The sequence below is a fragment of the Myxine glutinosa genome, chromosome 14, assembly GCF_964187855.1.
Source record: "Myxine glutinosa chromosome 14, kmMyxGlut1.1, whole genome shotgun sequence".
Classification (NCBI taxonomy): domain Eukaryota; kingdom Metazoa; phylum Chordata; class Myxini; order Myxiniformes; family Myxinidae; genus Myxine; species Myxine glutinosa.
Window position 1 is genome coordinate 73490417 of NC_136274.1, and position 26203 is coordinate 73516619.

Consider the following 26203-nt stretch of genomic DNA (forward strand, 5'->3'; position numbering starts at 1 on the left):
GGGTAAAAGGTTTCATTACTTTGGGGGATGCCACAGCGGTGTGTGTGTGTGTGTTTGTGTGTGTATGTTTGTGTGTTTGTGTGTGTAAGTGTGTGTGTGTGTCTATGTTTGTGTGTGTATGTTTGTGTGTTTGTGTGTGTATGTGTGTGTGTGTGTGTGTGTGTGTGTGTGTCTGTATGTTTGTGTGTGTGTTTGTGTGTGTGTGTGTGTGTGTATGTTTGTGTCTGTGTCTGTGTCTGTGTCTGTGTCTGTGTGTGTGTGTGTGTGTGTGTGTGTGTGTGTGTGTGTGTGTGTGTGTGTATTTACACATCCTGACTGCTGAGGGACTCAATCAAAGCATGCGAACAACGTTAGTTCTATTCCAATGGCATCAGGAAGCCGACTGGAAATATGACACCAACTGGAAACTACAGGGGAAAGCACTTTACTGGCGCAGGACCATTAGTGGCTGGTCAGCGGGGTGTGGGAGGATTGGAGGGGGGCCAGGGGGTGGGGGGTGTATCATAGTGTATGCTTTGTGTCATAGCAATGGTTAAATATTTAATACATCAGGGAGAGGGGCTCGACGAATGCCTACGAGATGCCGCGAACACACTTCAATGACAACTCAACGTACATTTTGTACATTTGCAAACCACGTCCGCTGCTACTACCATGCTTACATTCCCTAAATACAGAGATATTTTGTACATTTGGGGGTGGGGTATTGCCATACCAAGTATTGCCATATCGGCCCCTCTATCTCCCATTATATAGGTCTTCCAAGAGCTCAAATCTGTGCAGAAAGGCAAGTTTAAACATCTCCTACACCACAGACGAAGTGGAATCATCGAATAACAGCTCAGATTCAATCAGCAGTTACAGGAAATTATGGAATCATGCAATTTTGTATGGAGTGTTTTGGTTCAAAATATGGCTGCCCCCTTCCTCCAACGCCCCTCCCCTCCCACCACCACATTCTCCCCCCTAAGTTACGACAGGAATTTGGATACTGCTCAGAGTGGCGTTGATAACTTACCTACTCCTTGCAAATGACACCTAGCGATCTTTAAGATACACCAGCTAATGAGAGCAGATGAACACACGGTTAACGTCTATCCGAGGGACGGCGCAGGACGCAACACCCTGCCTGTGAAATACCAATCCGAATGTTATAGGCAGGTCAGTAATTGAGCCGAGACAAGACAGCTCAAAGGCAGGTGCGCTACCTCTACGTGAGCGCAAACTTGGTGACGAAGAGTTGGGTTTTCATTATATTGCCAAGGGAAGCGGATAACGATGAGATACACCCCCACCTCAAACACTACATCCCAAACTGTTTTTGTCAAATTTACATTCCAATCAAGATTGGTCAGTTTTGCGACAATATAAGTTGACCTCTGCCACTTAATGTACACCTGGTACATCTGTAGTCCCAAAAACAGAAAATATGGAGCGAATAAATGGTGGTGGGGAGGGGGGGGGGGGGGGGAGACTGGGAACGACAAGGGGACAGAAAATGAATTGCAGCGAATATATAGAAAGTATTTTCAAGTGTTCGTTTGTGCATGTGTGTGTTTGTACGTTATTTTTTCACGATGGAACTGTAGCACGTAGAGGCCTGAAAATGTTGGGTGTCGGAAATTCATAATCTGGGGATGGTTTTAAGCGACCACATGTTGGCCTTGACGTCCGTTTTGACACCCCAAAGGCTGCTATTGTGGCGGACACATTGTCAGTGGGCAATAATTCCACGCACCAGTGGGTGGCACGAGCATCGGGGCGTGGAAGCGCAGCTCGGGCCACGCCCGGAGCGAAGGCGTCACGAGGCGCAGGGTGGAACTGAGGACATGCCCAGCCTTTCGGCCGACCGGCCACGCCCGGGGGCAAGGCGTGGCCTCAGGACATATATACGGGCTCGAAAGTCGAGCCCGCCCAGTGCTTACGTGCGAGCTGTTAATAAAGCATTTCAGTTTGTACAACGCGTTGTGGCCTACCTTCTTGGCAAACGAATCGTGTGTGCACAGCACCACACTGGTGACCCCGACTGGTTCAGCCGTAGCTGACCCCTGAATGCGCCACGGCTACCAATACTGTCGCCGTCAAACTCCCGGAGTTCTGGGAAGCGCAAGCCGACGTTTGGTTTGTGCAGGCCGAAGCTCAATTCCAGCTCCGGGGCATCACGGCGGACGAGACCATGTACTACCACGTGGTCGCCGCCCTCGGGCCCGGCACTGCCGCCCGCGTCGTGTCCATCCTTCGGCGCCCGCCGGGCGACCACAAGTACGCGGCGCTCAAACGTCTCCTCCTCGCCACGTTCGGGCTCACGGAGGCCGAACACGCCGACCGCCTCCTGGACCTTCCTACCCTCGGCGACACACGACCGTCCGTTCGGATGGATTTTATGTTGTCCCTGCTTGGAGACCAGCGCCCGGATTTCCTTTTCCGCGCGCTTTTCCTCCGCCAGCTACCTGCGCAGGTGCGGCTCGCGCTGGCCGGTTCGAACTTAAAGGAACCCCGCGCCCTGGCAGGAGAGGCAGACAAATTTTTCGCGGCCTGCGACACGCAGTCGGTGTACGGTGCTGCCGTAGTGGATCCCGGTGCGGGGGCTACAGCGCCCCCTGTTTCCCTCGTGGCCGCTGCTACACCCCGCCCACCACCGCCGCCGCCACCACCACCGGCACGGCCGCCACCGCCGCAAACCTGGTACTACTATCATGCCAGGTTCGGCCACAAGGCTAGAGCGTGCCGCCAGCCGTGTTCTTTCGACGGGTCAGGAAACGACCGGGCCGGCGCTCACTTGCGGCCATGAGCATCGGCCATTCCGGCAGCCTCCTGTTCATCACAGACACCTCGTCTGGTCGTCGTTTTCTGTGCGACACGGGAGCGCAGGTAAGCGTCCTCCCTGCCTCCGCATCCGACAAGCAAGCCGCGGGCCAGGGCCCCGCCTTGCTCGCTGCCAACGGAACACCCATCCGCACATTCGGGAAGCGTTGCCTCTTGCTGCGTTTCGGAGGGCAGCGCTTCAAATGGTCGTTCGTCACCGCCAGCGTGCCAATGACCCTGCTCGGTGCGGACTTCCTTTGTGCGAATGGGCTGTTGGTGGACGTTAAGCGTCGACGTCTCGTCCAGGCCGAAACCTCCAGCTCGCTCGCTTGTTCGATGAGCAGCTCGCTGAGCGGCTCACTGAGCGGCTTACCGAGCGGCTTGCTGAGCGGTTCCGACCCGGCGAAGTTAGTCTGTACGCTTCCGGCAACGGACGAGTTTACCCGCCTCCTCGCCAGTTTCCGGCACTCACGCAGCCCATCTTTTCAGCGGTGGCCCTCAAACACGGGGTGGAGCACCATATCCCCACCGTCGGACCACCGGTCTACGCCCGGACGCGCCGCCTCGACCCCACGAAGCTCGCCGTGGCGAAAGCGGGGTTCGCCACGCTGGAGCGGCTGGGCATCGTACGGCGCTCCAACAGCGCATGGGCCTCTCCTCTGCACATTGTGCCCAAGCCCGGCGGCGGATGGCGGCTGTGCGGTGACTACCGCCGGCTCAACGACGCCACCACCCCCGACCGCTACCCGGTCCCGCATATTCAGGACTTTTCCGCCCGGTTGGCAAACACGACCATTTTCTCCAAGGTAGACCTCATCCGGGGCTACCACCAGGTCCCCGTACAACCGGACGATGTACCAAAGACGGCCGTCATCACACCTTTCGGCCTCTTTGAGTTCCTGCGGATGCCTTTTGGGTTGAAAAATGCGGCCCAGGCGTTCCAGCGGCTCATGGATAGCGTCTTGCGCGACTTGCCCTTCATCTACATCTACCTGGACGACATCCTAGTCGTGAGCGCGTCCCGGGAGGAGCACCTGCTCCACCTCCGCACGCTCTTCGAACGCCTGGGCCAGCATGGCCTGATAATCAACCCCGCGAAGTGCCGTTTTGGCGTCACCGCCATCGACTTCCTGGGGCACCGCATCACCAGGCACGGGGCCATCCCTTTACCGGCCAAGGTGGAGGCGGTCAGGAGTTTCCCGCGCCCACGCACGATCAAGGGGCTCCAGGAATTCCTGGGCATGGTGAATTTTTATCACCGCTTCGTGCCCCGCGTCGCCCAGCTCCGGCGCCCCCTGCACGAGGCCCTCCGGGGGAAGCCGGGCAAAGGTGATATCGCCTGGATGGAGCCGATGGCCGCGGCGTTTGCGGGCGCAAAGCTCGCCTTGGCCAACGCCACCATGCTGGCGCACCATGCTGGCGACATCCAGGCCCGATGCACCAATCGCCCTCACCACCGACGCGTCGGACTACGCGGTGGGCGCGGTGCACGAGCAGTGGGTGAGTGGTGCTTGGCAGCCGCTGGCGTTTTTTGGCCGGCAGCTTCGCCCGCACGAACGCCGGTACAGCACCTTCGACTGCGAGCTGCTCGGGCTCCACCTGGCGGTCCGACACTTCCGCCATCTTCTCGAGGGCCGCCCGTTCACGGCCTTCGTCGATCACAAGCCCCTGGTCTTCGCGATGGCCAAGGTCGCCAAGCCATGGTCGGCCCGGCAGCAACGTCACCTCTCTGCCGTGTCCGAGTACACGACGGACATCCGTCACATCGCGGGTAAGGACAACCCGGTGGCGGATTGCCTTTCCCGGTCCGTCGCACACGCGGTCCACCTCGGGATGGACTATGCCCAGATGGCGGCGGACCAGACCGCCGACACCGACATCCAGGCCTTGCGGACCGCCGTTACGGGCCTCCGCGTCACCGAGGTGCCGTTCGACGTCGCGGGCACTGCCCTGTTGTGCGACGTTTCCCTCGGCCGGCCTCGCCCCATCGTGCCCACTGGCTGGCAGCGCCAGGTTTTTGACGCCATCCACGGCCTGTCCCACTCGGGCACGAAGGCCTCCCACAAGCTCGTCGCGGCGAAGTTCGTCTGGCATGGCCTCAGGAAGAACGTCCGCGACTGGGCCAGGACGTGCCTCGCGTGCCAGCGTGCAAAGGCCCACCGCCACACCCAGGCCCCGTTGGCCCCGTTTACGGTGCCCGAGCGTCGGTTCAACCACGTCCACGTCGACTTGGTGGGACCTCTGCCCCCCTCCCAGAGTTTCACCCACCTCCTCACCATGGTGGACCGCACCACCCGGTGGCCGGAGGCCATGCCATTGGCGGCGACGGCTGCGGCTGACGTCGTGCAAGCCTTCATCGCCACGTGGGTTGCCCGGTTCGGCGCCCCCTCGGACATCTCGTCCGACCGCGGCCCCCAGTTCACCTCGGAGCTCTGGGGAGCGGTGGCGCAAGGGCTCGGCGTCAAGCTGCACCGCACCACGGCCTACCACCCCCAGGCCAATGGCCTGTGCGAGCGCTTTCATCTGTACGAATCCCCCGTACGACGGGCCCTTCCGCGTGCTGGAGACCGGGGACAAACATTTCACCATGGACATCGGCGGTGCTCCGGATCGTATCTCCGTGGCCTCAAGCCGGCCCACCTAGACCTGGACCACCCCCCACCAGCAGCTCTGCCTCCGCGTCGGGGCCGCCCCCCGGCGGGCAGACCCCCGGCACCCCCCAGGCCCGCGACCCCCCAGCCCTGCACGCATCGCCAGAGGGCGTTTCGGCCGGGTCATCCGGCTTCCCCGCAAGCTCACCCTTCAGGTGCGCGGGAATTCTGGGGGGGCGCGTGTGGTGGACACATTGTCAGTGGGCAATAATTCCGCGCACCAGTGGGTGGCGCGAGCGTCTGGGCGTGGAAGCGCAGCTCGGGCCACGCCCGGAGCGAAGGCGTCACGAGGCGCAGGGTGGAACTGAGGACATGCCCCGCCTTTCGGCCGACCGGCCACGCCCGGGGGCAAGGCGTGGCCTCGGGACATATATGCGGGCTCGAAAGTCGAGCCCGCCCAGTGCTTACGTGCGAGCTGTTAATAAAGCATTTCAGTTTGTACAACGCGTTGTGGCCTACCTTCTTGGCAAACGAATCGTGAATGCACAGCACCACACTATATTATTGGGATGCCATGTCAGGCAGCGCTGCCGCCAGCCCGCAGCCAAAAGGTAACCATCATCAGGCCAATACCTTCATAGCTTTTCAATGTGCAACATGTTGCGAAACCACCGCCAGAAAAAGCATACTGAGACAGGCAGCGCGGGTTGTCGTCGTCCCCCAGGTCCCCATCACCCCCCCGCCACCCCCCCCCCCTCCCCATGAGCTGCATGAACTGATAAAACTGAGCACATTCCGGTGAGAAAGGGCCGATCGTTGTGATCGACACGCATGTTTATCACGGTCATGTTCCTTTGCTATTCACCATGAGATTGACGAACGACGCGTTTGCACCTGTTCGAAAATGGCGGACTCAGCTAACGCGTGATCATCTTTCCTTGCGATGGCAATAAACACCAGAAATACAATTTGCGCACAAAGAAAGCAACTTCCCCTGATCAACTCCGATCAAATCATTCCACAACTCCCCCGCTCTCCTCCCTTCCCCCCTTCACCTCCAAGACCAATAGACAGGCATTCAGATGAGGATGGGCAGGCTAAGTACATTTTGGGAATCACGTCCTTTTGGGATTGAATGCGTCATGGAAAAATAGGGAACTTGGCAGTGTATGGCAGTTTCGAGGAATGCGATTCCAGCAGACTTATCCCAACAGGCTTTTGAAGGATCCGACTGGAATCAAGAGGGCGTGGTGTAAACTTCTTGGTGGGATATGCGGTATTATTCGTGGAATTCTGGCACATCTGAATCCCCTCATCACTCAGTTCCTTCATATCAGTATTGTTGAACTGTCATAAAAACATACAAAATAAAACAAGAAAGAGCAATCGGAGATTGCAGACCCTCGCCAGGACGTGATTTTAGTGGTGTTTAAGGCTTTTGTGTTAAAACAAATATGGCGGCTCAACCACATTACCAATGTTTTCAATATATGTTTATATGTTTTTATATAAACATATATAAACATAAACAATAAACCTCATTATTTGTTTTTTTTCTCCACCAATTTATTCATCGATGACGCTCAAGAAATTTCATCTTGATCGGATGAAGTTTTGTACTTGTCGAATTATGACGTCATAATGGAGGCACCTATTTCATCATCATTAACATATGTTATTCCCCATGGAGTTCTTTACAATGAGCCATGTCTCAATTTTTTTTATGCAGTGCTTTCGGAGGTATAGAGGTGCAAAGGTTTTCGGTTTCACCAAGATGGCTCCACGTGACCTATGACGTCATAACTATCATTAAAAATTTATATAGGAGGAGGTGCACTTATAGTGAAAATTTCCTGTCAATTGGACCAACGGTGGCAGAGAAAATCACATTTATTCTGTGCGGACAAATAGACAGACAGAGAAACAGACAGACAGACAGACCAACAGATAGACAGACAAATGAAAAATCACTCATAGAGCGACACTTGGCAAAAGAGCACAAAGTTGAATGGCACTCAGCAGAGCATCCTTTTGACCTCAAAAATAATTGGTGGTTGAATTCAGTGACCTGATATGCAAATTGTCTTCAAATCTTAAGTTAATTGGATGAAAATTGACAATTTTAGAAATCTGGCCTTTATTGACCTTTTGGCCGATGTTGATCTCAAAAATAGTTGGTGCTTGACTTCAATTCACTGATATGAAAACCCTATTCAAATTTCAAGTCAATCGGATGAAAAGAGGATTTTATAAATTTGAAAAAAAGTGGTTGACCTTTGATCTATGTTGACCTTTTGTGAAATTTTTAATTTTTAATTTTATTATTTTTGTGTGCAAGATCGAGGCTTGTGTAAGAGCTAGCACATTAAACACACAGTAGCACATACAACACAAAAAAACATAAACGGACACATAAAAAAATTAAGTGAGGGGGAGACAAAATGGGGGGAGAGAGGGAAGCAAACAAGCACAACAGTAGAGAACAGTGACATCGGGAGATCTGTGGAAGGGAGAGGGCTGGGGGGGGGGGGGGGAGGGGGGAAGGGGTACATGGTATAAATCAAATTGCATGACAGAGAGCAACAAATTGTGACCAATGTTGTGACCTTGTAAACTTGTGACCAATGTTGATCTCAAAAATAGTTGGTGCTTGAATTCAATTCACTGATATGAAAATCCTATTCCAATTTCAAGTCAATCGGATGAAAATTGAGCATTTTATAATTTCGAAAAAAAGTGGTTGACCTTTGGTCTATGTTGACCTTTTGTCCTATGCTGATCTCAAAAATAGTTGGTGGTTGAATTCAGTTAGCCGATATGAAAATCCTATTCCAATTTCAAGGCAATCGCATGAAAATTGAGGATTTTAGAAATAGGAAAGAAAGTGGGTCGACCTTTGGCCTATGTTGACCTTTTGACCTTTTAATCTCAAAAAGATATAGGATTTTGTAAGACCACAAACTCCACCATTTGGTGAAGTTTCGTGGAGAGTCAGTTTAAAATTGTGACCTATAGGCAAGTATAAGTGAGCGGACAAACAAACACACAAACACACAAACCGGAGTGATCAACATACTTGTCAAAAATGTTTTTGTTTTTTTTGCGAAATAACAAACGGACTTAAATGCAATACCCTCTCCTCTGGCGAGGGTAAAAATATAATAGGTGCATACAGAGCAAAAACGGTTTACCTTTGATAATGTGATGTGGAAGAAGTTGTCATATTGGAGAAAAGAAAAATTTACAAAGCATCTCAAACAAGGGAACATTTGCGTCCGAAGAAGAAATGTCTCCCTTTCGGAGTTACAGTGCATACCTGCATTTCCAGAGTCAGGCTGAGGGCTGCTCCCTTCGTGGCGTTCTTTGTCTCCAGAAATCTGGTGTGTAATGATGGCATGAATGAAATTCGCCGCAGTCATTGTGGCTCGGCCACTATTTTTCAATTCCTGCCGCAGCTTCACCAGGGGTTCCTCCTGGGTTTCCTCCGTGCTATCCGCACGGATCGGGGCACCGCTTGGTGGTGGAGTAGTCTTCTCGCTCACCTCACGAGCCAACGACTCAAATCGACCGGGGATGCTTTGCTGCTCGTTCAGTGTAGGGTCTAGCTTCGCAGCGAGTGACGCAGTCGATTGGCAGGGCGTGATAGCCGGGCCTGTCAGCTGATGAGAAGCTGGGATTGGTTGTGAAGTTGAAGTAATGAGTGGTGACATCGTTCCAGGCTGCTGCAGCCTCCCAGTGTGTGCAGGTGGTGGGACAGAGTGGTTGTTTACCCGGGAAACAGGTACCACATGACTCCCGACCATCAACTGAGTTTTGTGCTCATCATAGCGCTGCCCAAGTTCAGCAGCAATGCGACCTGAATCGCCAAGCCTTGGACAGTCACCGACCGCCGGTCTGCCGTGGTGACTCACCTCACGCCAGCCCTCATCGTTTCTTCTCTGTGTTTCTCGTGGCCTCTGGCATTCGGTTGACGGGTGTAATAAAAGCCCCTCGGCCTCCCGATGACGTACTGATGGAGTCTTGAGGGAAGCGGGATCCAGACAGCGATCACCGAGGTAGGCAGCATAACTTCCGTTAGACGGTGGTTGGGGGCTGAATGAGAGCGCACAAACAAACTCAGAAGGGGTGTTTTGAGTCCATCAACTTAAAAACCTTAACATGAGCTACATCACGCATGTGAAGATAAACTGCGTCCTTACCCTGGCAAGACAAGCGGTACGCCAGAATCTGCCGCTGCTGTTATGACACTCTTCCCAAGTGGTGGCACCCCTGACGGAGCTTGAATGACATTACCACGGCGTGGTGAAGGTGGTGGTGAGCCGTGCCTAAGCCCGGCGACATGGTGCCGGGTTATCTCGGGACCTGTCAAAAGCACGACAGACATCCGTTAGACGTCGGAGTCGGCAATACCTAAAATCAAGCAAGGTGCAAAGTTATCATCTCAAAAAGATGAGAATAATCACAATCGTGCACATCGTTGTGGATGTGATTCTGCAACTGGACCAGACGGCATCAGCCCACGGGTCCTAAAATCCTGCTCTGCCGCTCTATCTCACCCTCTCTCTGTTCTTTTCACCCTATCTTTTGCTCAAGGTCATCTGCCAGCATCCTGGAAATCAGCTAACATTACCGCTTTACACAAAAAAGGTGCAAAAACAGATCCTTGCAACTACAGACCAATCAGCCTGCTCCCAATTATCAGCAAAGTCATGGAATCCATCATTGCTTCGGATATGAAATCTTTCCTCTTCTCCAATGGCTTGATCTCTGATCATCAATTTGGTTTCAGACCAGGTCACTCTACTCTGGACATGCTGCTTCTGCTGTCTCAACAATGGATGGAGGTCCTCAATGCCAAACAGGAAATCAGAGCTGTCTCCCTTGACATATCACGGGCCTTTGATACGGTCTGGCACCCAGCTCTGCTCACCAAACTCTCCTCCTATGGTATCCATGGAAATCTCCATGCATGGCTTGCGGACTTCCTCTCTGGTCGTAGTCAACGTGTGGCCCTGAATGGATTTCTCTCATCTCCCCTTCCTGTTCAGGCTGGAGTTCCCCAAGGAAGTGTGCTGGGCCCTGTGCTTTTACTGGTCTTTATCAATGATCTCTCCGACTCTCTGGAAAATCCTCTCTATCTCTTTGCTGATGACTCCACTCTCTGCCGCTCCATTCCTCTTCCCTCAGATCGGCAGTCTGCAGCCTCCTCACTCTCTGAAGACCTGGACAAAATCACAGACTGGTCAAACAAGTGGAACATGTCTTTCAATCCTGACAAATCTCACTCTCTTACTATGTCTCTCCGAAAAGATCGACTGGACAACCCTCCCATCTACTTTCTCAACAATCCTCTCCAAGAAGTTCTGTCACTCAAGCTTTTGGGTCTCACTATCTGCCATGATCTTTCTTGGGAAAACCACATATCCAAGCTGGCCTCCAAAGCCAGTCGCCGACTGGGCATCCTCCGTCGTGCGAAGTCCTTCCTCGGCACACCTGAGCTCCTCACCACATACAAGGCTTTCATCCGCAGCACAATGGAATACTGTTCTCCCCTATGGGCTGGTGCTCCTGCCTCACACCTGGCTCGGCTTCACGCTGTTGAATCCAAAGCTTTCAAAATCATTGGAATCTCCCGCGATGAAGCTATCTCTGAGGGCCTTTCACTCACTCACCGCAGGCAGGTAGGTGGCCTTTCTGTCTTCTACCGACTCCTCTCCGGCCTTGCTCCCCCAGCTCTCTCTGTGCTCTGTCCCCCAAATATTCCTACAGGTCGCACAAGATCTGCCAGCAACCCTCTGATGGTTAAACTGCCGAAATCTCGGCTCTCTGCTCACCTTCACTCTTTCATTCCTCTTTTCTCCCGCCTGTGGAACAAACTCCCACACTCCCTTCAATCCCTCTCCTCCCTCCAGGTCTTTAAAACAGCTGTTCACCACCATCTCTTATCTTCCCCCATCCATAACCTTGATCTTTTCTACCCCCACTAATTCACCCCAGATCCACCTTGTTTGAAATTCCAACTTCTTTCCTGGAAATCCTGGCAGTGTCCATATGTTTATACCTCTCCCACCCCCCCCCCCCCCCTTCACATGCCTCCCCCCCTTCACATGCCTCCCCCCAAAGCCCTCTCCCTCCCACAGATCTCTTGATGTCTCCATGTCTCTCGGTCCCTGGTCTCAAATGTTGTGTTTGTGTCCTTCCCCCTCTCTCCCCATCTTGTCTACCGCTCCCGATGTTATTTGTTTTATGTGTCTGTTTGTCTTTCATGTGTGATTAATGTTCGCTCTTTCACGAGCCTCGATCTTGTATACAAAAAAAAAAAAAAAAAAATCGTTGATGTTCAAAGGAGGTACGTATGAGGGGGAAAACACTCACTTCTCCCTATTAATCGATCCCTTTCTCGTTCCCTCTCTTTTTTCTCTCGCTCTTCTGCACGGGCCGATTGCTGGACAAGTGGAACAGCACTGCCTGTTGGGGGAGGGGAATATGTTGGTTTCATAAAAAAGGTATTTAAATTTCCACCACGTTTTGTGGGAGGGAGACATAATTGGTCTCTGGGCAAATGAGTGACACCCAGCGCTGATTTTTGCCAAAATTTCTGTGAACCGGGTTTGGGGTCAAGGATTCATCAAAGTTTGCAAATGTAATAAATGAATACATGGCTCCCTCCCCTGCAGAATGCAGTCTTTAGCAACCCAGTGTTTGTGGTAATCTACTTCAAGCCAGGGTGGTAAAACCATCACATTCTAAATGAATGTTTAATGGCGTGGTATGCCCAGAGTACTTTTTGCCGTAAATGTAAAACCAAACACCGGATCCCTATGGAATTGAAAAAAATGGTAGGGGGGAGGTGGTGGGGGGAGCCTTATTTTGTGTTGTACTGTACAAGCTCAACTTTTCAAGACATTCTGACAAGCATGGTGCAGGACTTCATTGAAGTAAAAAAAAAAACAAGACCGAAAGTCTAACAGTGGCGTAGACGGGCGCTTGTTTGATACTTTAGTTGAAGGGAATAGTATGACGTGGATGGGAATACCATTCAGCAATTAATGTATGTATTCAATAATTTAGAAGTACTCTAAGTCTCTAAGCTGTCTGTCACCATAGAAAATTCTATTTTTTACATATAGCCTACGTTTGTTGTCATGTATTTATGAGATGAGTGAACTATAAAAGGTGCATTTAAAGTATTTTAGTCCATTTGAAGCTTTTTTAGTTCATTACAAAAATATTTTAAAGCAACATGTTCTTGGGAGCTATTAACCCTCCAAGTTTCACTCTCGATCTGCTGCTGAGTTTATATGATCTCACTATAAACTACGTTGCAGGTTATTCGGCCTGCAACATGTGTAGCTCCTCTTCTTATGTGGAATTCACTCTGGTTGGCAAAGATGCGCAGATCGAGTGGGTCTCCTACTCTACTCGCTGCAACGTACAGCTGTCCGTGTATAAAAACACATGACAGGTTCGACCTCTTCAACGACGGGTTCGACCGCCTCGACGACGGGTTTGACCGCCTCGACGACGGGTTCGACCGCCTCGACGACGGGTTCGACCACCTCGACGATGGGTTCGACCGCCTCGACGATGGGTTCTGTGCAGGCCAGTTAAGTTCTTCCACACCGATCTCGACAAACAATTTCTGTATGGACTTTGCTTTGTGCACGGGGGCGTTGTCATGCTGAAACAGGAAAGGGCCTTCCCCAAACTGTTACCACAAAGTTGGAAGCACACAATCATCTCGAATGTCATTGTATGCTGTAGCGTTAAGATTTCCCTTCACTGGAACTAAGGGGCCCAGCCTGAACCATGAAAAACAGCCCCAGACCATTATTCCTCCTCCACCAAATTTTGCAATTGGCACTAAGCATTCGGGCAGGTAGCGTTCTCCTGGCATCTGCCAAACCCAGATTCGTCTGTCGGACTGCCAGGTGGTGAAGCGTGATTCAGCACTCCAGAGAACGCATTACCACTGCTCCAGAGTCCAATGGCGGCGAGTTTTACACCACTCCAACCGATGCTTGGCATTGCGCATGGTGATATTAGGCTTGTGTGCGGCTGCTCGGCCATGGAAACCCATTTCATGAAGCTCCCGATGAACAGTTGTTGTGCTGAAGTTGATTCCTGAGGCAGTTTAGAACTCGGTAGTGAGTGTTGCAACCAAGGACAGACAATTTTTACGTGCCGCACTTCAGCACTCGGCGGTCCCGTTCTGTGAGCTTGTGTGGCCTACCACTTTGCGGCTGAGCTGTTGTTGCTCCTAGACGTTTTCACTTCACAATAACAGCACTTACAGTTGCCCGGGGCAGCTACAGCAGGGCAGAAATTTGATGAACTGACTTGTTGGAAAGGTGGCATCCTATGACGGTGCCACGTTGAAAGTCGCTGAGCTTTTCAGTACGGCCCCTTTTACTGCCAATGTTTGTCTTTGGAGATTGCATGGCTGTGTGCTTGATTATATATACCTGTCAGCAATAGGTGTGGCTGAAACAGCTGAATCCACTAATTAGAGGGGGTGTCCGCATACCTTTGGCCATGTCGTGCATATGACAGGTTCGACGATATGTTCGGCCTGAACGAAATTGCAATAAAAATGGCGGTGTGCGGAGTCTGCCGCCGTACTGACATCAGACGTAAACACATCACCATGTCATGTGACCATATCCTCAGCTCTGATTGGAATACATTTTAGGGGACATACATACATACATACATACATACATACATACATACATACATACGGACGGACGGACAAAAACTATTCTCGACAGCTTTGCTCTATGGACTACGCCGAAAAAGAAAACACAGGTGTCAAATTATGATAAAATGTACCCATTTTACGTATAAGTAAAAACACAAGTTGGAGGTGGCCACCCCAACTTAGTTGAACAAGCCATGGATACCCTCAGTACAACCACCAAGTTTCAACACCCCCAAATACAATCAACACATTTCAACGTGTTTCATCCCACAAACAAACAAACAAAAACACGCATGTTTCAATGCATAACCCTCCTCCCCCAAATCAATGACTAAAGTTTTCATTGTGAGGAAGTGTGAGGATTGTGTAAGTGTTTTCAATTGTTGAAGTGAGAGGAAATAGCTCACATGAAGATCGTTATTATTGCTTGGTTGAAAACAGATAATTACTTTATAGCAGGTATTAGAGTGTGATGAGTGTGTTGACAAAAGTTGGTTACGTTTGTGGAGTGAGTTTGCAGAGATCGGCAATGGTGAGGGGGTATCGAGTGCTGCATGCAGTGGAGAGAGGGTAGATTGTGTGTACGTGTGTGTGTGTTGGTGTGTGTGTGTACGTGTGTGTGTGTGTGTGTGTGTATGTTTGTGTGGGTGTGTGCTGGTGTTTGTGTGGGTGTGTGCTGGTGTGTGTGTGTGTGTGTGTGTGTGTGTGTGTGTGTGTGTGTGTGTGTGTCTGTGTATGAATTAAAGATTTGCGGTTGGGAGTATAAGAATGATACATAATGCGTTCTCCAACCTGTTAAAATCAAACAAATAAAATTGTTTCCCTCGACGTTTCAATCAACAACACATTGCATGTGCATCTGTTGACCGACCTCAGGAGTAAAACAACTCATTGATTTCCCTCCCATATAAATGCTAATGAGGGGCTGGGTTATGAAGGATGACCAATCACAACAGCATTTCAAAAATCTCATGCACAGCAGCCAATCCGATTTAAGGGTTAACCGACCAATGGAAAGCCATGATGGTAAGGTAATGATGATGGAATTATTGTGGTGATTTTTACTCCAATCAGCAGTGGCCACGTGTCAATGTGTCCAGCCTCCTTCTCTCTGTGGGTCATGACTGTGCTCACGCAGTAACGCAGTGTAAGCCTGTGGTAAGGCTACCGTTTCTTCCATCAGAGGTAAATTAGACCTCACTGTGTGCCATGCGTCCAACATCCGTCTCCTGGCACGATGTGGAGTTGCAGCCACGATGCGAACCTCATCCCATACTGGTAATAGAGGTGACAAAGAACCCGATGGTCACTCTGGCTGAGCTCCAGAGATCCTGTGTGGAGATCCTTAATATGCTTTTTGCAAACTCCAAGCGGGCTTTCATGTGTCTTTCACTGAGGAGAGGGTTCCGTCTGGCCACTCTGCCATAAAGCCCAGATCGGTGGAGTGTTGCAGTGATGGTTGTCCTTCTGGAAGTTTCTCCCATCTCCACACAGGATCTCTGGAGCTCAGCCAGAGTGACCATCGGGTTCTTGGTCACCTCTCTTACCAAGGCCCTTCTCCCCCGATTGCTCAGTTTGGCCGGGCGGCCAGCTCTAGGAAGAGTCCTGGTTGTTCCAAATTTCTTCCATTTAAGAATTATGGAGGCCACTGTGCTCTTGGGAACCTTCAATGCAGCAGAGAATTTTTGTAGGCTTCCCCAGATCTGTGCCTCAACACAATCCTGTCTCTGAGCTCTGCAGGCAGTTCCTTCGACCTCATGGCTTGGTTTTTGCTCTGATATGCATTGTCAGCTGTGAGACCTCATAAAGACAGGTGTGTGCCTTTCCAAATCATGTCCAATCAATTGAATTTACCACAGGTGGACTCCAATCAAGGTGTAGAAACATCTCAAAGATGATCAAGAGAAATGGGAGGCACCTGAGCTAAATTTAAAGTGTCATAGGAAAGGGTCTGAATACTTATGTCAATGTAATATTTCAGTTTTTTCTTTTTAATAAATTTGCAAAACTTTCTAAAATCCTGTTTTCTCTTTGTCATTATGGGGTATTGAGTGTAGATTGATGAGGGAAAAAATGAATTTAAACGATTTCAGCATAAGGCTGCAACATAACAAAATGTGAAAAAAGTCAAGGGGTCTGAATACTTTCTGAATGCACTGTATATACATACATTAAAAACACAAACACACACAAACACACACAAACACACACAAACACACACACACACACACACACACACACACACACACACACACACACACACACACACACACACACACACACACACACACACCTGTCAAGCCGGCCAAATTAATCCCACATTAATCGCGTTGTGCATCCCTTCCTGGATTTATGAAGTTGGCCTGAATGGATAAATCAGAGGCCATTAAGGCACAGTTGGGGTCAGATATAGTTATAATTGAAAAACATTTCAGGGGATCAACTAAGGAATAATTTAGCAGCTAAATTAGCACCATGTAATCAATCCATTGATGGGGGAATTAGGATTAGCTCCTTGGTCTGGACTGATCTGATTTTGTCTGTGACTACATCTGCCTTTTGAGTGCCATAGAATTAAAGGAGGCGATTACGAGGGGATAGGTTAGTGATTAAGAAAGTGAAGGGTATCGATAAAATGAGTACAGAAGAGTTATTCAGCAGAATAGACTGACACAGGACCAGGGGCCACAGCCTAAAAGTAAAGAAGAGGAGAGTTAAAACGGTAGGTAGTAAGGCAGAGGTATTTCACTCAGAAAAGTTAATGCACGGAATGGTCTCGCTGAGATTGTCCTGGCGGCAGAAACAGTAGATAATGTTGAATTGGATGGAGTTAGACAGGTACCTCGATGCATTGGAGATAAAGGGGTATGGGAATATTGGAAGGACTTGTCGGTCACATGAGCATGAATTGGTGATTGTGTACATTTGTGCTGAGTGCGATGTCTGTGAGCGGGTCTCCTCAAGGGATAGTTTGTGGGATAGATAGTTTGTTGTACATTCATCCCCATAAAACCACCTTCACTCACTCCCCCCAATCCAAACAAGCATAAATAAATAAATAAACCTAGAAAATAATGAACAAACCAGAAATAACTTTTTTTATAAAAACCATTAAAATCTTCATTTTATTTCAATTGATCTATTTAATTGAACACTGGAGAACACAAATCACCTTGTTTGGCACTTCAAAAGAACCTCCACATTTGCAGTCCTTGGATATGTTAAATAAGGTGGCGTACACTGCATGAACGGCAGAAAACTTCTTTTTTATTATTATTTAAAAAAAAAAATTCAAGACCTTTAAAATCATTATTGCATTTCAATTGAATTATAAACTTGAACACTGCGAAGGGTAAGGTGTTCTATCAATTCTAGTTTAATCTGGTGTTTATGTAGCACAAGTATGATGGGCCGAATGGCCTCCTACTGCGTCAAATTTCCTTTCGTTTATACTATAAACATATTTTAGAATGTTTGTGCAACTTCTGGGAGTTTGATTTATTTTTAAGCGCCGACATCCAGTTTTCAAGCAATTCTGTCCGGTGGTGCAGGAATGCATTAGAAGATATGGTAATTTACCGACTTCTATGATAATTCCCTACTTTAACATAAAAGTAAAAATACAAGATGGAGGTGGTCATCCCAACTTAGTTGAACGTTTCCATGCACACCGAGAGTACAAACAGCACTTTCAACTTGTTTTGTCCAGCGGTTTAGGAGTGCATAAAATACACAACACGTCTTTAAGTTGGACAAGTACATTTCGATTCTATAAGTTCAAATGGAGAAATTGCATCATTTACATGCTCCCAAAACTCCACAAGTATGAATTTTTTTTAAACAGCTGATACACTGCGAGTACAACCAACAAATTTCAATTCCTCTTGCGAGGTGGTTTTGGAGTGCATACAAGGCACGTGGGTGCACGCATACGCACGCGCACACACACACACACACACACACACACACACACACACACACACACACACACACACACACACACACACTTCATGTGATGTTGCCAGGCAACTAACCAGATCAACAAATAGCCAAAGAAGTGAAACTGCTTGAAACAAACTGGACACACCACGGAAGGTTTCAACTATTGCACTCCAAATTAAAACTCAAATATTGAGGACATCTGACTAAAGGGTGAGGAGTGACAAAATTAATATTGCTCAAAATAAGCCACGGTATTTGGATTCTGGTGGTTGCAAACAAAGTTACCCTCAACACCCAACTTCCCACCTTTCAAAATACAATCGATGAATGGAAAACACATCTGCTCCAGCTCTTAAGGTAGAACAAACACAGGGCCTAGACCTGGTGGTGATGCTTATCTGATAGGATATGGCTAAGGCACTACGTATCAAATGTCAGGGGCCACGTACCAAATGTCAGGGGCCATGTATCAAATGTCAGGGGCTACGTATCAAATGTCAAGAGCGACGTATCAAATGTCAGTGGCTGGCTACGTATCAAATGTCAGGAGCGACGTATCAAATGTCAGGGACCACGTATCAAATGTCAGTGGCTGGCTACGTATCAAATGTCAGGAGCGACGTATCAAATGTCAGGGGCTGGCTACGTATCAAATGTACGCGGCCACGTATCAAATGTCAGGGGCTACGTATCAAATGTCAGCGGCTACGTATCAAATGTCAGCGGCCACCTATCAAATGTCAGGGGCCGCGTATCAAATGCCAGGGGCCACGTATCAAATGTCAGGGGCTATGTATCAAATGTCAGGGGCTATGTATCAAATGTCGAATCCTTAATGTGACAAATAATGTTAGGTCATTTCGATGTCTCAACAAGGTCACAAATGTCGACCTTCCGGTGACGTAAAGATCCTCTCTGCAGTTCACTCAAGTCTCAAAAATCCCCACTCAATAATTTAAAAGAAAAACAGCTCATAATGTTTTTTAAAAATTTTTAAACACAACATTTTCCCAAAACCACCCTTTAACAGGCATATTGCATGTGAAATGAAGAAACACTGGAAAATCCATACCAGTAGAAACTGCCGTCGAAACCACAGGTCCATCATAGGGCATTGATGCTCCAGGGAGGTAGGCGAGGCGGTCGAGGCCCAAGGAAGTTGCTGTTGCAGGATTCAGATGATGTGGCAAGAGCATCGGTGTTTGCATGTGAGAAAGGTCGATGATCCCTGTTTATATGGGCGGTATGGCAAAAAAATTCAATGGCAGTCTCCATTGCCCATAGCTCCCTTAACCCGACGGCAATTGAGCGGACAAATAAGAACAAATGCGCGTCTGTACAAAGCCAGAACTAAAAAGCTCAAAGGTTTCCATGGCCACAGGCTGAGCAGAGTATAAAAAGTAGACGTACCACGCATAAAGGGAGGGAAGTGCGATCCCAAGGCCTGTTCCCTAGGTGACAGGCCTCGTGGTAAACCCATCTGCTGAGAGGTGATGTAGTCATTGAAGATGGTCTGCCGCGTTGTATCTAGTGACGGACCATCGGTGTACGTGGGAAGGAAGAATGGATATGGAGATCCGTAACTTGGGACGGGAGCCAGGTGTCGCGGTACAAAGTACGCAGGCATCTGCCTGTGCAGGTAGTAAGCTGTGCAAGGGAGGACAATAAAGTGAGGTGGAGGGGGGAGATAATAAAATTTATTTATATCACGTTTGACACACATTTCACAAAGCATAACCCCCCTTTGTTTGTCCTTCTGACCAAATTTTATTTACATTTTGTTATTTTGGTCGTACAAACTATGCACAAAACTGTCGTATAACTGGGAAGAGGATGCGGCACAAGGAGAGGGAGCGGAGAGTATCTCAATATAGTATTGGATCTGAAAAGCATGTGACATTTTGAAACCAAATTAGTGAATCAAAAAGGCAAGGCAAGGCTATCTCCATGGAGATGACCAAATACACTATTTAACTGAGTTACGATCGTTGCCTGGAGGTGTTATGCTGCTGAGAAGTGAAAGATTACGCAAAGACGAGATTTAGAAACTTTGCTAGAGCGACTGAATCCAGATGTGATGTCACAGGAACAACTTTAATGGTCGTGTTTCACACTTTTTTTTTTTTTTTTTTTTGTATACAAGATCGAGGCTCGTGAAAGAGCTTCTTTTTTTTTTCTTTTTCTTTTTTTTGTATACTGAATCGAGGCTCGTGAAAGAGCTAACATTTACTTCACAAACAAATCAACCAGACAAACAAAACACACAAAAAGAGGGAGCGGAAAACAAGATGGGGAGAGAAGGGGAAGCACACAAACACAACATTTGAGAGCAGGGAGATGTGTGGAAGGGAGAGGGCTTGGGGGGAGGAGGCGTGGGAAGGGGGGTGGGGGGGGGGGGGGACGGACGAGCTAACATTAATCACACAAAAAGTCAAACCGACACAAACCGACACATAAAACACAAAATAAGGGGAGCGCTAGACAAGATGGGGAGATAGGGGGAAGGACAGAAACACAACATTTGAGAGCAGCGACATCGAGATGTTCATCATCGAGATAATTTAAGTCTTCTTAAATAAATTGCCAAAAGGCACAATTCTTACCTGGATCCAAGAACAAACCGCTGTGCACTGCCTGCTCCAAACTGAGGGGCAGTGAACCTCGATGTAAATCCAGGCCCGGGCTACGCATAGCTGCAAAGTCAAATGGGCCAGGAACCATGCCGGGGCGCTCGGTCGGCGCTGGTGATTTTTCTCGTGTTGTGGGTGTCGCTTTGTGTTCATGCGGGATGGTCGACCAGACTGATGGCCTGCAAACCGAAATGGGAAGCTACAGTTAAAAGAGGAGGATGAGACTTGATGTTTAAAACAAAAAGAAAAAAACGACAATTAATTGACAAACAACGTGATGCACAAACACTGTGGGTACAATTAAATAATTAATACACCGATGAAACAATATTACCTGTCAGGCGGTTTCCCAGAGGACTGATCCCTGAGGATTACGGGAGAACCACGGGAGATAGAGCCACGCGACATGGAACCCTGTGGACTACCGCAGAGCCCTGCAGGATAGGGAGGGATGGCGACACGCGCAGACCCGTCTGCACCATGTCGACTCAGATCGTACGGCCGATGGACTTCCTCTGCCTTTCGGCCATCAGCTTCCCAGAGCCGATCGGTGCGGCCGTCCTCAGAGCGACGTCCACAAGAGTCAGGCTGTGTGCGTCCGGGACTTGAAAGGAGTGACAGCACACCATTGCTTGATCTCAGAACCCTCCGGCCGTAATGGAGTACCCTGCAAAAGAATCAATGCAGCGGATAAGATCTGAGGCTTTGACGTTGCCAAACATTTAAGCGTGGAGAGCAAACATCAGCCTTCCAAAATATTTCTTACACCTGACCGCCCGAGGATAATTCACAACTGTACTAGACCATGGCAGCATACATGGGAAATGGATCCCTCATGATGTAGCCGACGTTGATGCTGCTCCAGTGAGATGCGACAAGCAGCACTTTCTGACAATCGTTCGTGGTCAGCCGTCCCCCAGTTTGCACGGCTGGCCTCAGCTATGCCGGGCCAAGCCTCTCTCCAGCGTGAATCATCAGGTCCATCCAGACTACGTGGTGTGCCTGCCCACAAAGTACAAGTAGGAAGTTCGTTACAATCACAGAGCAGCAGCTTCATTTGTCAATGTAAAGCCACAAACAATTTGCTCCCTTAAAATTTTACAGATGACAATTTTACTATGGATCACCTGGTTATATTGCGCTCTTTCTTCCATGAGCCTAGACCTTGGATTAAGAAACAAGACCGAAAGTGTAACAGCGGCGTAGCAGGGCTTGTAAAATATTATAAACCACAAACACATATGTTTAGCTTTTTAAATAGTCGTTAATGCTGCTTATAACATTAAACAAAGAAATTTCGAGGAATCCCGACATCCGTGAGGTACGTTTTACTTACAGAACTGATGGAAGATGTATTGTAATCAAGATTATACCCCACAAGGTTGGGTTAATAATGGGTTATCAAACAAGACCAAAAGTCTAACAGCGCGTAGCTGGTCTTGTAAAATATTATAAAACACAAACACATATGTCTAGCTTTGTAAACAGTCGTTAATGATGTCTATAACATTCAACAAATACATTTGGAGGAATCCCGACATCCATGAAGTAAGTTTTACTTAAAGAACTGAGCGAAGATCTACTATAATCTATGTACCCCACAAGGGTTGGAGGTGTGCTCATTTACCAAGCAGCTAGCTAGCGCTTGCCAAGCAGCCATTCCTTAAGGGTTTTGAATGGAGTGCTTGCTCAAATGCTTAAACCACTTGGTGATCTCTCCACAAGAACCTTGGTAAATGAACACACACCCAATGTTCATGAGACCTGACCATAGAGTCGACTGTAATCTATATACCCCAAAGAGGAATGACCCTTTCTGACACTCCCGTAGCGAGCGGGTATACTTGTAAATTAAAATGTTGGTCGGTGGACTCAGCCGTCGTAATGGCATCGTAGACGTAATGACATTACAGACTCAAAACTGATATATTTTAACTTCCAGTACGTTTGCAGTCACTACAAAGGGATTAGTGTTACAATTTGATTTACTATAATATTAACGTTACGTTATCATTATTTCGAAAATGATATTACCATTAAAAATCCGAGGCTAATTCCCTACTTCCTCGGTTATTAATATTCGTACCGAACACCGCTCATCATGGAATCGTAAACCATACACCACTTCAAACAATTAACTTTGTATTCACGACATTGGGATTAAAGTGTTATGGTCATATTTACTATATTATTATTACTATTGCTACTATGGAAACAAAACTACTGAAACGATACACTACTGTATTAAGAAACTTGGGCTTAATTTGTCCGAAGCGGGTCGCAGGGTCGCAGATGAGGCATGAAGCCTAAGGCCTATACGTACCGTTTTGTTGGAAGAGAGGTAACGCCGATGCTTTCGATATTTGATGGTCATTTTAACAATCGGTTTGTTTGTGTTTCGCACTGAATAAAAAACGTAAAAGGAAAGTATGGCAATTGTGATTATATGACAGGTTCGCCGATATGTTCAGCCTGAACGAAATTGGAATCAAAATGTCGGTGTGGAGTCAGCCGCCGTAATGACATCAGACGTAATCACATCACCCTGTCATGTGAACAGATCCTCAGCTCTGATTGGTATGCGTTTGAGGGGACATACATACGTACATACATACATACGGACAAACACTCTTCTAGACGGCTTTGCCCTATGGGCTACGGCGAAAAAAAAAAATACATATATATTTACTACATGGCCAAAAGTATGTGGACACCCGAACATCACACCCGTATGTGCTCGTCGAACATCTCATTCCAAAATCATGGGCATTAATATGGAGTTGGTCCCCCCTTTTGCTGCGATAACAGCCTCCACTGTTCTGGGAAAGCTTTCCATGAGATGTTGGAACTTTGTTGTGGGGATTTGCTTCCATTCAGCCAAAAGAGCATTCATGAGGTCGGGCACTGATCGTGGGCGATAAGGCCTGGCTCGCAGTAAGCGTTCCAATTCATCCCAAAGGTATTCAAATTCAAAACTCTCCTCTTATGGTATCCATGGAAACCTCCATGCATGGCTTGCGGACTTCCTCACCGGTCGCAGTCAACGTATGGCCCTGAATATAATTCTCTCATCTCTCCTTCCTGTTCAGTCTGGAGTTCCTCAAGGCAGTGTTCTGGGCCTGTGCTTTTTCTGGTCTTCATCAATGATCTCTCCGACTCTCTGAAAATACTCTCTATCTCTTTGCTGATGACTCCACCCTCTGCCGCTCCATATCTCAACCCTCAGATCTGCAGGCTGCAGCCTCCTCCCTCTCTGCAGACCTGGACAAAATCACAGACTGATCAACAAGTAGAACATGTCTTTCAATCCTGACAAATCTCACACTCTCACTTTGTCTCTCCGAAAAGACCGTCTGAACAACCCTCCCATCTACTTTCTGAATAATCCTCTCAAAGAAGTTCTGTCAATCAAGCTTTTGGGTCTCACTATCTGCCATGATCTTTCCTGGGAAAACCACATTTCCAAGCTGGCCTCCAAAGCGAGCCGCCGACTGGGCATCCTCCGTCGTGCGAAGTCCTTTCTGTGCACTTCTGAGCTCCTCACCCCAAAAAGCTTTCATCCGCAGCTCAATGGAATACTGCTCTCCCCTATGGGTTGGCGCTCCTGCCTCAAACCTAGCTCGGATTTTAACCTAGCCCCCGTTAGAACACCCCTAAATCCGCCTCTTTCAATCCCCAGCTTCCTTCCTGAAATTCCTAGTGGTGAAATTCCTAGTCGTGTTCATTTGCTTTATACCATGTGCCCCTCCCTCCACCTTCGACAGATCTACCGACGTCCTTGTTCTCTCCTGTTGTTGTGCTTGTGTGCTTCCCTCTCCCTTCCTCTCCCTCCCCCTCTTGTCTCCAGCTCCCTTCATTGTATGTTGTATGTGTCTGTGTATGTTTTCATGTTCAATGTGTTAGCTCTTACACGAGCCTCGATTCTGCATACAAAAAAAAAATGTGTTCGATGGGGTTGAGATCAGAGCTCTGTGCAGGTCAGTCAAGTTCTTCCACACCGATCTCGACAAACCATTTCTGTATGGACTGTGCATGGGGGCATTGTCATGCTGAAACAGGAAAGGGCCTTCCACAAACTGTTGCACAAAGTTGGAAGCACACAATTTTCTAGAATGTCATTGTATGTTGCAGCATTAAGATTTCCCTTCACTGGAACTAAGGGGCCTAGCCCAATCCATGAGAAACAGCCCCCAGACCATTATTCCTCCTCCACAAAGCTTTACAGTTGGCACCATGCACCATGCAATAAATTTGACGACGAACTGACTTGTTGGTAAGGTGGCATCTGATGGAGGTGCCACGTTGAAAGTCACCGAGCTCTTCAGTACAGCCCATTATACTGCCAATGTTTGTCTATGGAGATTGCATGGCTGTGTGTTTGTGTTGTGTGTGTGTGTGTGTGTGTGTGTGTGTGTGTGTGGTGTGTGTGTGTGTGCGCGCGCCTGTCTGGATGTCCGCTTATAACTCAAGAACTACACATCGGAGAAAAGTTTTAGACATTCGGAATCAGCATAAAATCCCGGTGGTTTTACGCTACGTTTTATTTTAATATCAATGGTTTAAAAAAACCGCGCCAGCTGCAATTCCATGGTGTAGTTTGTGGCGGCGCTAGACGTTCGGGGTGTATTGCAATGGTTTGTCGGGTTTGGCTGTGGGTCCAGAATAGCTCCCATTTCCTTATGTTCTTCCACTTTTATTTTGATTTTTCTGTTACAACGCCTTCCTTATCTACCTTATATCCACCTGACGAGGCCTCTACATAATTTCATGCGGCAGAATTTCGTGCATTTTGAGTGAAAGAAGTGAGACGAAGTTGTAGGAGGAAGAAGAGGCGCGGTCACTGTGGAGGCATCGATCGTGAGTGGAAATGGTGGGAATTGCGTTTGTATCGCAAAGTAAAGGATCTGCATTCATTTCTGAACTTGCATTGGTGGATTGTTATACATCTGCATTATTTTTCATTAAAAAACTTTATGTTGAACTTGAAGGCTCCAAGCACGGACTATATATTATATAGCCCTCATTGAGGTAAAAATAAAAGTAAAAAGCCTGCGTTCCCCCCTCCTCCTCCCCTCCCCCCTCACCCCCTCCCTCCCCCCTTCCCCTCCACTCCCCCCTCACCTCCCCCTCCCCCCTCACCTCCCCCTCCCCCCTCACCTCCCCCTCCCTCCCCACCTCCCCCTCCACCTCCCCCCTCCCCCCTCACCTCCCCCCTCCCCCTCCCCTCTCTTCCTCCCCCCTCTTCTCCCCCCTCCTCCTCCCCCCTCTTCTCCTCCCCCTCCCTCCTCCTCTCCCCTCCCCCTCTTCTCCCCTCCCCCCATCTTCTCCCCACCCCACCCTCTCCTCCCCTCCCCCCCGTACCCCCCCGTTCCCCTCCCCTCCCCTTCCTCCTCTCCTCCCTTCCCCCGCCCGGCAATGCCGGGTACTTCCCATGGCCAGCTGTACGTGGGCTGCTCGAGGGTTGGAAAACCAAGCAATCTTTATGTCTTGGCACCAAGTAAGAAAACCAGAAATGTTGTATACCAAGAGGTTTG

The 26203-nt window shown here is 48.7% G+C and overlaps 1 protein-coding gene across 1 annotated transcript in view; it reads right to left on the minus strand.

Moving 5' to 3' along the window:
- The window catches only part of LOC137439910 (nuclear receptor corepressor 1), a 345171-nt gene that overhangs the window by 36650 nt on the left and 282318 nt on the right, over window positions 1-26203 (minus strand). Inside the window, 9 exon segments of the mRNA XM_078768007.1 lie at window positions 8713-9488; window positions 9596-9758; window positions 11772-11864; window positions 19112-19267; window positions 19450-19686; window positions 20643-20848; window positions 21004-21299; window positions 21301-21336; window positions 21487-21671. Of these exon segments, the coding sequence (XP_078624133.1) occupies window positions 8713-9488; window positions 9596-9758; window positions 11772-11864; window positions 19112-19267; window positions 19450-19686; window positions 20643-20848; window positions 21004-21299; window positions 21301-21336; window positions 21487-21671 (2148 nt within the window).